General features: G+C 45.0%; 1 protein-coding gene across 4 annotated transcripts in view; it reads left to right on the top strand.

Moving 5' to 3' along the window:
- The window catches only part of MRPS14 (mitochondrial ribosomal protein S14), a 31579-nt gene extending 20604 nt beyond the window's left edge, over positions 1–10975 (top strand). For all 4 annotated transcript variants that reach the window (XM_056532059.1, XM_056532056.1, XM_056532058.1 and 1 more), the window contains exons 2-3: positions 8047–8214; positions 10675–10975. In XM_056532059.1, the coding sequence (XP_056388034.1) occupies positions 8047–8214; positions 10675–10857 (351 nt within the window). In that variant the 3' untranslated portion in view covers positions 10858–10975. The remainder of the gene's footprint in view (positions 1–8046; positions 8215–10674) is intronic.
- Positions 10976–12538: the final 1563 nt, after the last annotated feature.

Raw genomic sequence — 12538 nt, 5'->3', positions numbered from 1 at the left:
TCTTGCTTCGGCATTAGGGCCGCGGGGCACTGAGCCGTCACCGTTGACGGCTATACAGTGCTCGCGGAATCCGCGCAAAGAATGAACAGGTTCTTTCTTTGCTCGGAACAATTTCAGCGGCATAATTGTCCGCCACGGAAATTCCGCAGTGTGAACGGGTCTCGCGGAGACCCATTCACACTAATGTTAAGTTCACACCGCAGAGTTCCGCTCGTGGAATTCCGCGAGAATTCCGTAGTGTGAACGTGGCCCCTCCCCTACATATAGAGGAGGCAGGGGAGCTCGGCAAGCCCGCTCCCTGCCTCTATTGTGCACGGCAGCGATAATGCAATGAGGAAATTAGGAGGGATAACTTTTAATCCACTGAACCAACGTACGTGACCCCACGTTTTAATGCTGCTCATCAGCACTATAACACAGGATTTAGTGAGGGTGAACAGCCTGTTAGTTTCCCTTTAAGGGTACGTTCACACGTACAGGATCCTGTGCAGGATTTGTAACTGCAGATAAGAAGCTGTACTCGGTCATTTAGTTTACATTGATATCTGCAGCAGAAAATCCTGCGCATCAAATCTGCGTACATGTGAACTTACCCTTATGATAGTAACTCTTTAAAGGGGTACTCCACCCCTAGACATCTTATCACCTATCCATCTTATCCCCTATTATAGTTTTAAAGGGGTACTCCACCCCTATCCATCTTATCCCCTATTATAGTTTTAAAGGGGTACTTCACCCCTATCCATCTTATCCCCTATCCATCTTATCCCCTATCCATCTTATCCCCTATTATAGTTTAAAGGGGTACTTCACCCCTAGACATCTTATCCCCTATCCAAAGGATAGGGGATAAGATGTCTGATGGCGGGGGTCCCGCCGCTGGGGACGGCCGCAGTCTACCATGCGGCACCCACCTGTAACGGCTTCCGGAACCGCTGGAGGCCCTCAGGATAATACCATTCCGACCACAGCTGTCACGCTCCCTCCCATAGACTTGCATTGAGGGGGCGGGTGTGACGTCACACGGGGGCGGAGTCGTAACGTCACGATCTTCCATTCTCGTGGTCGGGATGGTATTAGCCTGAGGGCCTCCAGTGGTTCCGGAAGCCGTTACAGGTGGGTGCCGCATGGTAGAATGCAGGGGTCCCCAGCGGCGGGACCTCCGCCATCAGACATCTTATCCCCTATGCTTTGGATAGGGGATAAGATGTCTAGGGGTGGAGTACCCCTTTAAACTATAATTTCTCTGGAACATGGCAGCGCTTCCTAGGAACGCACATTTATGATTAACGGCCCCTGTAAAAAGGCCAGCGACCGAGTTCGTCAGATGATTGGATCCTTTCCATGGTCAATAAAATCATTATTGGCAGCGCCCCGCTCTGTGTAGACACAGGAAGTGCGACCAATAATTATCTATTTAAAGGGGTACTCCTGTGGAAAACTTTTATTTTTATTTATTTTTTTAAATAAACTGGTGCCAGAAAGTTAAAAAGATTTGTAAATTATTTCTAATACTTATTAGCTGCTGAATACTACTGAGGAAATTCTTTTCTTTTTTGAACACAGAGCTCTCTGCCGACATCATGAGCACAGTGCTCTCTGCTGACATCTCTGTCCATTTTGGGAACTGCCCAAAGTAGGAGAAAATCCCTATAGCAAACATATGCTGCTCTAAAATGGACAGAGATGTCAGCAGAGAGCACCGTGGTCATGATGCCAGCAGAGAGCTATGTCTTCCAAAAAGAAAAGAATTTGCTCTGTAGAATTCAGCAGCTAATAAGTACTAGAAGGATTAAGATTTTTTTTAATAGAAGTAATTTACAAATCTTAAATGGTGTATAAAAGAAAGTAGTACGCACTCACCTCTAGGCTTCGGTCGTTAGTCCGTGGAGTCCGGGGACATGGGTGAAGTCGGCATCCTCTAGGAGCGCTCGGAGGCTACACCGGTAGTTTCGCGGGATTAACCCACTTCATCCGGCCTCTAGTTTGCGTCATTGCGTCTCCTTATTTATACTTATGTGCTCTGTGGAAGTAACCATAGGAACCGATAAACTAAACTATGGATAGGGTGATAAACAAAACCCGGTAAGTGTGTTAAATAACAATATGGACTAGTACATATCTGGCCATCTTATCTCAATGCTAGTGTAAGAGCTATATGAGTAAGAAAAGATTATTTAAGTGATATAGGGGGAGATTTATCAAAACCTGTGCAGAGGAAAAGTGGTGCAGTTACCCATAGCAACCAATCAGATTGCTTCTTTCATTTTCCACAGGCCTCTAAAGAGGCCTGTGGAAAATGAAAGATGCAATCTGATTGGTTGCTATGGGCAACTGCACCACTCTTACTCTGCACAGGTTTTGATAAATCTCCCCCATAAAGTATTATCTAGATGTTATATAAAAAAGGTGATAGATCCAACCGCTCATTAAAACCTGCTGGTCCTTGTGCATCACAGCGCAAGATCCATTTAGCTTCTCTTTGTAACAATAGAACATTTTTGTTTCCTCCTCTTTTAGGTGTATTAACCACTTCTAGCCCGCCGAAGCGTAAGACATTAACATCGTTATTGTGGTGAGTAACTAGGTGCTCAGCCAGACGGGGCACTCCAGTTCCTTTCTTGAGGGTATTTCTATGCTCTCGTATTCTAATATATAGGGGTCTAATCGTCTTACCTATATAAAAGCGGGAGCAGGGGCAGACATAAGAAGTTTTACAGGTAATAAGTTGGTTGACCTTATGTCTTATTCCTCCTAAATTAAGAATGGTAGCGCATTCATTATATTTACATAGGCTGAAGTTCCTGCACTTGTAATTTCCTTCAGGGGTAATTTCGCTAAACCAGTTGTTGTTCTTCTCTTCTGTTAACCTTTCAGCTACAGTTGTAAGATGATCACCTATGGTGCGATCCTTGCGATAGGTGATGATGGGTTGCTGTCGTGTCGCGGTCTTCAGGTCACTATCACTTTGTAGGATGTGCCAGTGCTGTAAAATGGCGCTCCTGATTTTTTTAAATTAATTTGTGAATTATTAAAGGAGAACACAAACTTTCGAGCTTGGTGATGTTGTCCGCCTATGGTCTTAATTGGTTTCTTCGACCCCCCCCCCCCCCCCCCCCCATAGAGGAGTTCATTCCTTGTCATCTTCTCCACTTTCTGAAATGCTGTTTCAATTATCTCTAAGGGGTAATTTCTGTCTAATAGCCTCATTTTAAGTTTGTGTGCTTGCTGAATATATATTTCTGGTTGGCTATTGAGTCTTTTCAGTCTAATGAACTGAGATGTTGGTATCCCTCTCTTTACATGGCCGGGGTGTTGAAATGCAGGATAGTATTTTTGGCTATAGTTTTCCTATATCCTTCTGTATAGACACCATCAGGAGAAGTTTTAATTTTTATGTCTAAAAAAATCCAGTTCGTCCTTATTAAACACGTTGGTAAACTTCATATTAAGGTTGTTCATATTAAAGGTATTGCACAAATGAGTGGAACTTGTCCTCTGAAGCTTCCCAAAACAGTAAAATATCGTCCACGTATCTTTTATATCCCTTAATGTTGGATATAAAGGGATTAGACGTGGAAAATACATATAGATGCTCGTAATATGCCATGAAAATATTGGCGAAGGTACATGATACCGGGGTCCCCATTGCCGTTCCAACTTTCTGTTTGTACCATTGTTCGTGGTACAGAAATACATTATTCATCAAAATGACCTGAGACTCCTAAGAAGACTCCTAAGAACCCGACATGGTATAATCTCCCGAAAATCCATAAGTCGCAGACCGATCCCCCAGGTTGCCTGATAGTCTCGGGGATCGGTTCCGCGACCGAATATCTGTCCAGGTATATTGATTGGTTGTTACGACCCCTCCTGACATCCATCCCATCTTATCTAAAAGATTCGGGTGACGTGCTCCAATACATAGGAGATTACCCATGGCAACCCACCTACAGTCTGACTAGTATAGACGTAGAAAGCTTATATACCCGCATCCCTTTGGAGGCAGGTATACAGGCAGTCTGTTTTTTTTCTACAGCAGACGGATAAATCTCAAACATTCACAGACTTTGTCTGCGAATCTATTGAGTTTATTTTGATAAATAATGTATTTCTGTCCCACGAACAATGGTACAAACAGAAAGTTGGAACGGCAATGGGGACCCCGGTATCATGTACCTTCGCCAATATTTTCATGGCATATTACGAGCATCTATATGTATTTTCCACGTCTAATCCCTTTATATTCAACATCAAGGGATATAAAAGATACGTGGACGATATTTTACTGTTTTGTGAAGGCTCAGAGGACAAGTTCCACTCATTTGTGCAATACCTTTAATATGAAGTTTACCAGCGTGTTTAAAAAGGACGAACTGGATTTTTTAGACATAAAAATTAAAACTTCTCCTGATGGTGTCTATACAGAAGGCTGTAGGAAAACTATAGCCCAAAATACTATCCTGCATTTCAACAGTTCACACCCATGTAAAGAGAGGGATACCAACATCTCAGTTCATTAGACTGAAGACTCAATAGCCAACCGGAAATATATATTCAGCGAGCACACAAACTTAAAATGAGGCTATTAGACAGAAATTACCCCTTAGAGATAATTGAAACAGCATTTCAGAAAGTGGAGAAGATGACAAGGAATGAACTCCTCTATGGGGGGGGTCGAAGAAACCAATTAAAACCATAGGCGGACAACATCACCAAGATCGAAAGTTTGTGTTCTCCTTTCATAATTCACAAATTAATTTTAAAAAAATCAGGAGCGCCATTTTACAGCACTGGCACATCCTACAAAGTCATAGTGACCTGAAGACAGCGACACGACAGCGACCCATCATCACCTATCGCAAGGATCGCACCATAGGTGATCATCTTACAACTGTAGCTGAAAGGTTAACAGAAGAGAAGAACAACAACTGGTTTAGCGAAATTACCCCTGAAGGAAATTACAAGTGCAGGAACTTCAGCCTATGAAGATATAATGAATGCGCTACCATTCTTAATTTAGGAGGAATAAGACATAAGGTCAACCAGCTTATTACCTGTAAAACTTCTTATGTCTGCCCCTGCTCCCGCTTTTATATAGGTAAGACGATTAGACCCCTATATATTAGAATACGAGAGCATAGAAATACCCTCAAGAAAGGAACTGGAGTGCCCCGTCTGGCTGAGCACCTAGTTACTCACCACAATAACGATGTTAATGTCTTACGCTTCGGCGGGCTAGAAGTGGTTAATACACCTAAAAGAGGAGGAAACAAAAAATGTTCTATTGTTACAAAGAGAAGCTAAATGGATCTTGCGCTGTGATGCACAAGGACCAGCAGGTGTTAATGAGCGGTTGGATCTATCACCTTTTTATATAACATCTAGATAATACTTTATATCACTTAAGTAATCTTTTCTTACTCATATAGCTCTTACACTAGCATTGAGATAAGATGGCCAGATATGTACCAGTCCATATTGTTATTTAACACACTTACCGGGTTTTGTTTATCACCCTATCCATAGTTTAGTTTATCGGTTCCTATGGTTACTTCCACAGAGCACATAAGTATAAATAAGGAGACGCAATGATGCAAACTAGAGGCCGGATGAAGTGGGTTAATCCCGCGAAACTACCGGTGTAGCCTCCGAGCGCTCCTAGAGGACGCCGAGTTCACCCATGTCCCCGGACTCCACGGACTAACGACCGAAGCCTAGCGGTGAGTGCGTGCTACTTTCTTTTATACACCATTTATGATACTGCAACTTTCTCAATATGCACCCCGCAGGTGGTCGCTTTATCAGGACACCCGGACCGCCATATATAGAGGTATAGCTGACCTGCATATCCCAGCTCTATTAGAAGCGTTATATTGTATTAACCCCATGAGTGCCCCCATTCGTTCTTCTGGTAATTTACAAATCTGTTTAACTTTCTGGCACCAGTTGATAAAAAAAATTAAAAAAAATAAAAAGTTTTCCACTGGAGTACCACTTTAAATGGGTGCATTGATTGATTGAGCCTTGTGAGGATTAAGCAATCGAGCACTGTTCAGCGCTTGTTTCTCCCCGCCTATCTAAAAGGGCCCTAAATCATAGACGCGTATAATATGGCAGCCTTGTCTCTGTTTCATGCTGCCTGGGGTTCGGGAAACATGAAACAAATGATTTTTTTTAAGAGCTGAGTTATGTGCTCTCGAGTCACCCAAGTGCGAGTAAAAAGAGCAGAGTGTTCGCACAAAAAACATGCACAAGAATGCGGTCCATAGTAAGCCCTTCTCCGAAAGGAGAGTCCCCCCCCCCCCAATAAACCAAACCCTACTCAGAGACCAAAAGTGCTCTCCAAAACAGAGATACCCCGAAACAGAGAGATACCTCATGGCAGGGAGGTGAGGAACCTAATGGCCACATACACCTCCCCTAGACCGGCAGGAGGTACACCCAGAAGGGCTACCACACCCTGACCAATCCTGGTGTACATCAAAAGAACACAGATGTGAACACAGTGAAAAAAACATAAATAATAAGTAAGTAAATGTGTGCAGTGTAAGGGTGCAATCACACTGTTTTCTTCATACGGTGACAGGACCTCATTCCATTTATTTGAATGAGCCGACTGTAGTCAAATAGTAACTCTGGTCGGCTCATATTTGCCCCGTATCCAGTTTTGTGGCTGGATTGAAAGTCGTGGTATGCTAGAGCTGGGCGGTATGGCCAAATATGTGTATTGCGGTATTTTTGTAACTTATGGCGGTTCCACGGTATATAACGGTATTCCCCCACCCCCCAAAAAATGATTAGCCCAGCACTGCGCTGTCCCCATCGGGGTACTGCTCACATCACCCGCAAGCGCTTCTCTCTTCGTCGTCCTGTTTGTTGTGGCTGCCGGCGCTGACACTCTATACTGTATCCCTATGCCCGGACTGCAAAAGGTAAACAAAAATAAACTTTAGCCGGCTTCTTACATGACAGTCCGCTCAACCTCTCACTGGCCGAGGCGGAACATCGCTGCGGCCGGTGATAGGCTGACGGCTGTCCGACGTTCACGTCCCCAGCATAAGGCCAATGTAGGAACACGCGTTAAAGTTTATTTTTGTTTACCTTTTGCAGCCCGGGCATAGGGATACAATATAGAGCATGTGGGGAGTTGTAGTTTTGCAACATCTGGAGGTTGAAGACCACTGGTATAGAGTGTCAGCGCCGGCGGCCGCAACTGACAGGAGAACGAGGAGGGCAGCGCTTGCGGGTGACATATGGGAGTAGTACCCCGATGGGGACAGTGCAGTGCTGGGCTAATAATTAATAGGGGGGGCAGAACAGCGCTTGGTCTCCTAATTCATTCCCGAGGGGGAGGGGCCAAACCGATATTGCGGTATGGGTTGAAATTCATATCGTGCAGCACTAAAATTTCGGTATTCGGTATGAACCGGTATACCGCCCAGCCCTATGGTATGCTGTCACTATCTGACTCCAATCGGCTCATTCAAATAAATTAGATGCGGATCGGGTCCGGCTGCGATACGGGAGCACCCGGTTTTGACATTTCCCAGCTGGATCCGGTCACTGTATGGAGAAAACTGCACCCTAAGGATGTAAATGCACCCTACGGTTCTGCTTGCTAAAATGTATAGTTTAGTGAATGGGTTTCCGTTCACAAATTCACACTTCGGAATTTGTGAACGGAAAACCCACTTGGAAATTTCCGCCTGAAGAAAGGGGTTGCTCTTTCTTCAGGCGGAAATCCGCATGGAACACATTGCAGTCTATTGGAGACTGCAGTGTACGCGCGGTTCTAGCGCCGACTGATTCAGTCAGTGCTGCCCAACATGCGGTTGGATCTATAAAAAAAATTCCTCTGCAGATCAACAGCCAGAAGGCCGGAAAGATAGAGGAGAGAAAAAAGTGTGTGCTATGTGCCATCTTGGGGTCTAATGATAGGTTCTCTTTCTAGAGGATCAGACTGCAAGTTGGAAATGTAATGGTATAAAAGCAACTGAAGGTAAAGATGTAGATATCTTACAATATTTCCTATATTCCGTGCAGTTGCTCTCTTTTTCCCCGGTGACCGGCTCAAACACAGTGAGAAGTTATTATGTAGACTGGAGGATGTGGCGAGATGTGAAGAGGAGGAAGATGGCCTTCGAATATGCAGATGAGAGGCTGAGAATCAATGCCTTGCGTAAAAATTCCATCCTCCCTAAGGAACTTCGGGTATGAATTGTTTTCTTTACGGATGTCGTATGTCTTACATTCGCAGCATTGAGTGGTGGGTTGGCATGTGCTCCATGCATTGTCTATGGGAGAGCTGGAGAGTGCAGACGTTGGACCCCGGCAATATGTTTTGGAGCTGGAATACCCCTTTGGAAAATAAGGACCAAAATAAATGGCCAAAAGAGCTGTACAGTATCTTTTAAAAAAAAAAAAAAATGCTTTTTTAAAAGGTATACGTAACCTTTAAAGGGGCTAATCCAAGAATATCCACAGGATAGGGGATAAATAACAGATCATGTATGTAGGACTGCTGGGGCCCCCACTGATCACGAGAATGGAGCGGTAGTGCACATTAGGGCTGCAACTATGGATCATTTTAAAAATTGATTTTTAATCGATTAAAAAACACTGGATTAGGGTTAACAGGGTGGGAAAGAGAGTGGACAGCACTTGAAGGGTTAACATGGGGGGGGGGGGGAGGGAGGGCATAGCAACAGAAGGGTTAAGGCTGGAATTCCACTGAGGATTTCTTCTCAAAAATTTTCCCGCACAGCGTTTTTTCAGTGAAAAAAAACGCTGTGTCCAGATGTTAGCTGCAAGTCAATAGTAAACTGCAAAATGCCAGATTCACTTGATTTTTTTTTTTGATCCTTTTGACATTTTTCATCAATTTTGGTCTCAGAGGCTGGTTTTTCAAAACGCCCAACAAAACAGAGTTTGGCGTTTTTATGCACTGAAATCGTGGCGTTTTCCTCCCATAGAAGTCTATGGGAGAACAAAAACGCCAAGAAAAACGGCATGTTGGTTTTAACATTTTTTATAAAAATTTCGTAGGGTACCATTAAAAAAAATTAATCAAAGATACAGTAGTGCTGGAAAAAATTGTATTTATCTAAATCTATCTTTTTTTATAATGAATTTTTTTTTAATTAATTTTTAAACAGGGATCAATTAATGTGTGCGGGCAGGGCAATAAAAATGTAGCCGACAATAATAAAAATGTAGGGTGTGTGTGTGTTAACTATTTCTTCCCAACATTTTTTAGCGAGTACTACTACTCCCAGCATGGAACACACTGTTCCATGAAGGGAGTAGTAGTACCTGTACTAATTGACAGATCGCCCCAGGTCCGTTGCGATCCTCCTGTATAATTTATAGATGTGGCCGGCTGCTCTTATATGGTCCCCTGCACTGACGTATATGTACAGTGACCCCCCGACCTACGATGGCCCTGACATACGATAATTTCAACATGCGATGGCCTCTCAGAGGCAGCATCAACATATGATGCTTTTGTATGTCGGGGCCATCGCATAAACGGTTATCCGGCAGCGCAGACTGCTTCAGTTGCCACCGGATAGCCGTTTACGGAGCCCCGTGTGGTCCGCTCACCATCACTTACCTGTCCTCGGGGCTCCGGCGCGTCCTCTTCAGGATCCCCTGCATCGTCGGCGCTCTCCATCGTAGTCATCACGTCGCTGCATATGCCGCCCTGTAATCCAATAGGAGCGGCGTGCGTAGCGACATGATGGCGGCGACGGAGAGCGCGGATGCCGGGGAAGCAGAGGCCTTGCCGGAGCGTCGGGGACACATCAGGGACGCGGCGACAGCGTTGGACGGCGACATCCAGGGCAGCGGTGACGGTCCGGAGCGGCGGGGACAGGTGAGTACAACTTCCTCTAACAGTGGTCTTCAACCTGCGGACCTCCAGATGTTGCAAAACTACAACACCCAGCATGCCCGGACAGCCAACAGCTGTCCGGGCATGCTGGGTGTTGTAGTTTTGCAACATCTGGAGGTCCGCAAGTTGTAGACCACTGTCCTATACTTTACATTGCACGGATCCCTCAACATACGATGGTTTCAACAAACGATGGACCATTTGGAACGGATTACCATCGTATGTTGAGGGACCACTGTACACATATTCATATTTCCCTCAGAGAGTTGTGATTGGCCAGATGGTTCCAGCCAATCACAACTCTCTGTGGGAAATATGAATAGATGTATATATACGTCAGTGCAGAGGACTAGAGATGAGCGAACTTACAGTAAATTAGATTCGTCACAAACTTCTCGGCTCGGCAGTTGATGACTTATCCTGCATAAATTAGTTCAGCTTTCAGGTGCTCCCGTGGGCTGGAAAAGGTGGATACAGTCCTAGGAAAGAGTCTCCTAGGACTGTATCCACCTTTTCCAGCCCACGGGAGCACCTGAAAGCTGAACTCATTTATGCAGGAAAAGTCATCAACTGCCGAGCCGAGAAGTTCGTGACGAATCAAATTTACTGTAAGTTCGCTCATCTCTACAGGGGACCATAGTAGAGCGGCCGCCCACATTTATCAGTATCGATCAGTAATTTATCTCCTATCCTATGATTACTGGATACATTTTTATCTTGGGATAACCCCATTCCGCTATGTGTGAACCACCCCTCCCTAATAGATTCTTGTCTTGCAGGAAGTGGCAGATAAAGAGATTGCAGCGCTACCAGTGGACAGTTGTCCAGTACGAATCCGCAACCGGTGTGTTCTCACCTCCCGACCACGTGGAGTGAAGAGGAGATGGCGCCTGAGTAGAATTGTATTCCGCCATTTAGCAGATCACAATCAGATGTCTGGCATTCAAAGGGCCATGTGGTAGTCCAGGGCTTTACAGCTGTCACACTGTTGGTCCCTGCATTATTAGGACTGGTGTCTGAGCTTATATGTAATGTTTATTTTTTTGGATACATGGTTTGTGATAAATATGTTGATGTTCATCTGGTGGGTTCTCTGTCTGATTTTGTTTCTTTTCCTTCTTAATGCCAATGCTCTTCATGAAATATTTTTTAAGAGTATTGGGGGCCAGGAGATTCCTACTCAAGGCAAATCAGTGATAACTTGAAAAGGAAACCTTGTAATCTCCCTAATGCCCTATTAGGCCATTTTTGCACGGACATTCCGCTGCAGCACAGTCCCATTGATTTCAATGGGATTCTGCTGTACTGTTCACATGGCAGAATTTCTACAGCAGATGTTTTTTTTTTTTATATATATATATATATATATATATATATATATTCACAGTTGACCTGGACAGTTGTTCTGACAATTCTGAATATGGTAATACCAAAAGTTTTTGTTTTCTATTTTGGAAATTGAAAGGGGGGGGATTTTTTTTTTTCTTTTTTGACTGCTCACATAGATCAAAGCATATGCAGTGCCTTGATCCATATGATTGGCACCCTGCTAGCGATCGTTATTGTTTATGGCATCTAGATAGACGACTAACATCAGGATGTCAGCTGCTGGGGTATAGTAACAAGCCCACCCCATACTCCCTCACCAGACCCATGCTGTAAGTGTACATCATGGATCAGGAAGGGGTTGATGGGACTAAGCTGCCACAACAAAATTTACAGCACTGTGCCTGCTAAACAAAGAGGTATTTGGCAGGATCTGCATATACATCTTTCTCGGTCACTCTTTATTGGGGGACACCTTACTGATGGGTATATGCTCTTGCCACTAGGAGGTGCTGATAAGGAGACAGGTGAATATATATCCCTCCCTCCTTTTATTGGGGGTTCATATTGGGGCTCCCTCAGGTTCCCTGAGGGGGGGGTTGTGTCTTATACATACTGGGTCCTGTGGAGGACAGCTGCCGGCATTTGCAGCGGCTCCCTCCACAGGCGCTTTTGCCGGCTCACCTCGGAACAGCCTCACTGTTCCTTCTCGCCGGGGTCCGCACTGTGCGGCGGCATGTGTAAAACTCAGCTGCCGGGAGTCCAGGGTCCTGGCGGCGCATGGCCACCTCTCTTCTTTCCCTCTCCCTCGGCGGTATGGCTCCGCCCTTCTTCTTTCCTTCCCCATTCAGCGCGCAAGATGGGAGATCAGATCTCCTCCTCTCCGGCTCACGTGCTGCAAATGGAGGTTCTTGGTTCGGGGTTGACATTGTCAAAAATTTCGGCTCCCGCGGCAGCTGCTGACGGGAGCTCGCGGTCCGGCCCATCCCGGAGCGGTGGCTTCACATACACTTGTAGCACTGCTATGAGCAGTCACTCCTCAGGGACTTTCTGCGGCAGCTTATGGGTAGCACTTTGGGGTGCCCTGCTCCCAATGTCCCCCTTCACGTGGTTATGGACGGCTGGAGTCCATATTTTTATGTTGTTTACTGTAAATAAAAAAAAATGTACATGTCACTTAGACCATTTGTTGGTGTTTGGCGCCCTCTTGTAGCCAACACCTGTATTATAGTTAGTTTGTTTTTTCTTGTTGCTCACTTCATGGAGCACTTGATATCTGCCATGGCGGATTGTTACCAGGGACTCTAGTCCCCTTGG

The sequence above is a fragment of the Hyla sarda genome, chromosome 7 (genome assembly GCF_029499605.1).
Source record: "Hyla sarda isolate aHylSar1 chromosome 7, aHylSar1.hap1, whole genome shotgun sequence".
NCBI classification, from domain to species: Eukaryota; Metazoa; Chordata; class Amphibia; order Anura; family Hylidae; genus Hyla; species Hyla sarda.
Note: the sequence above shows the minus strand (reverse complement) of the source record. Positions and strands in the feature narration are given on the sequence as shown.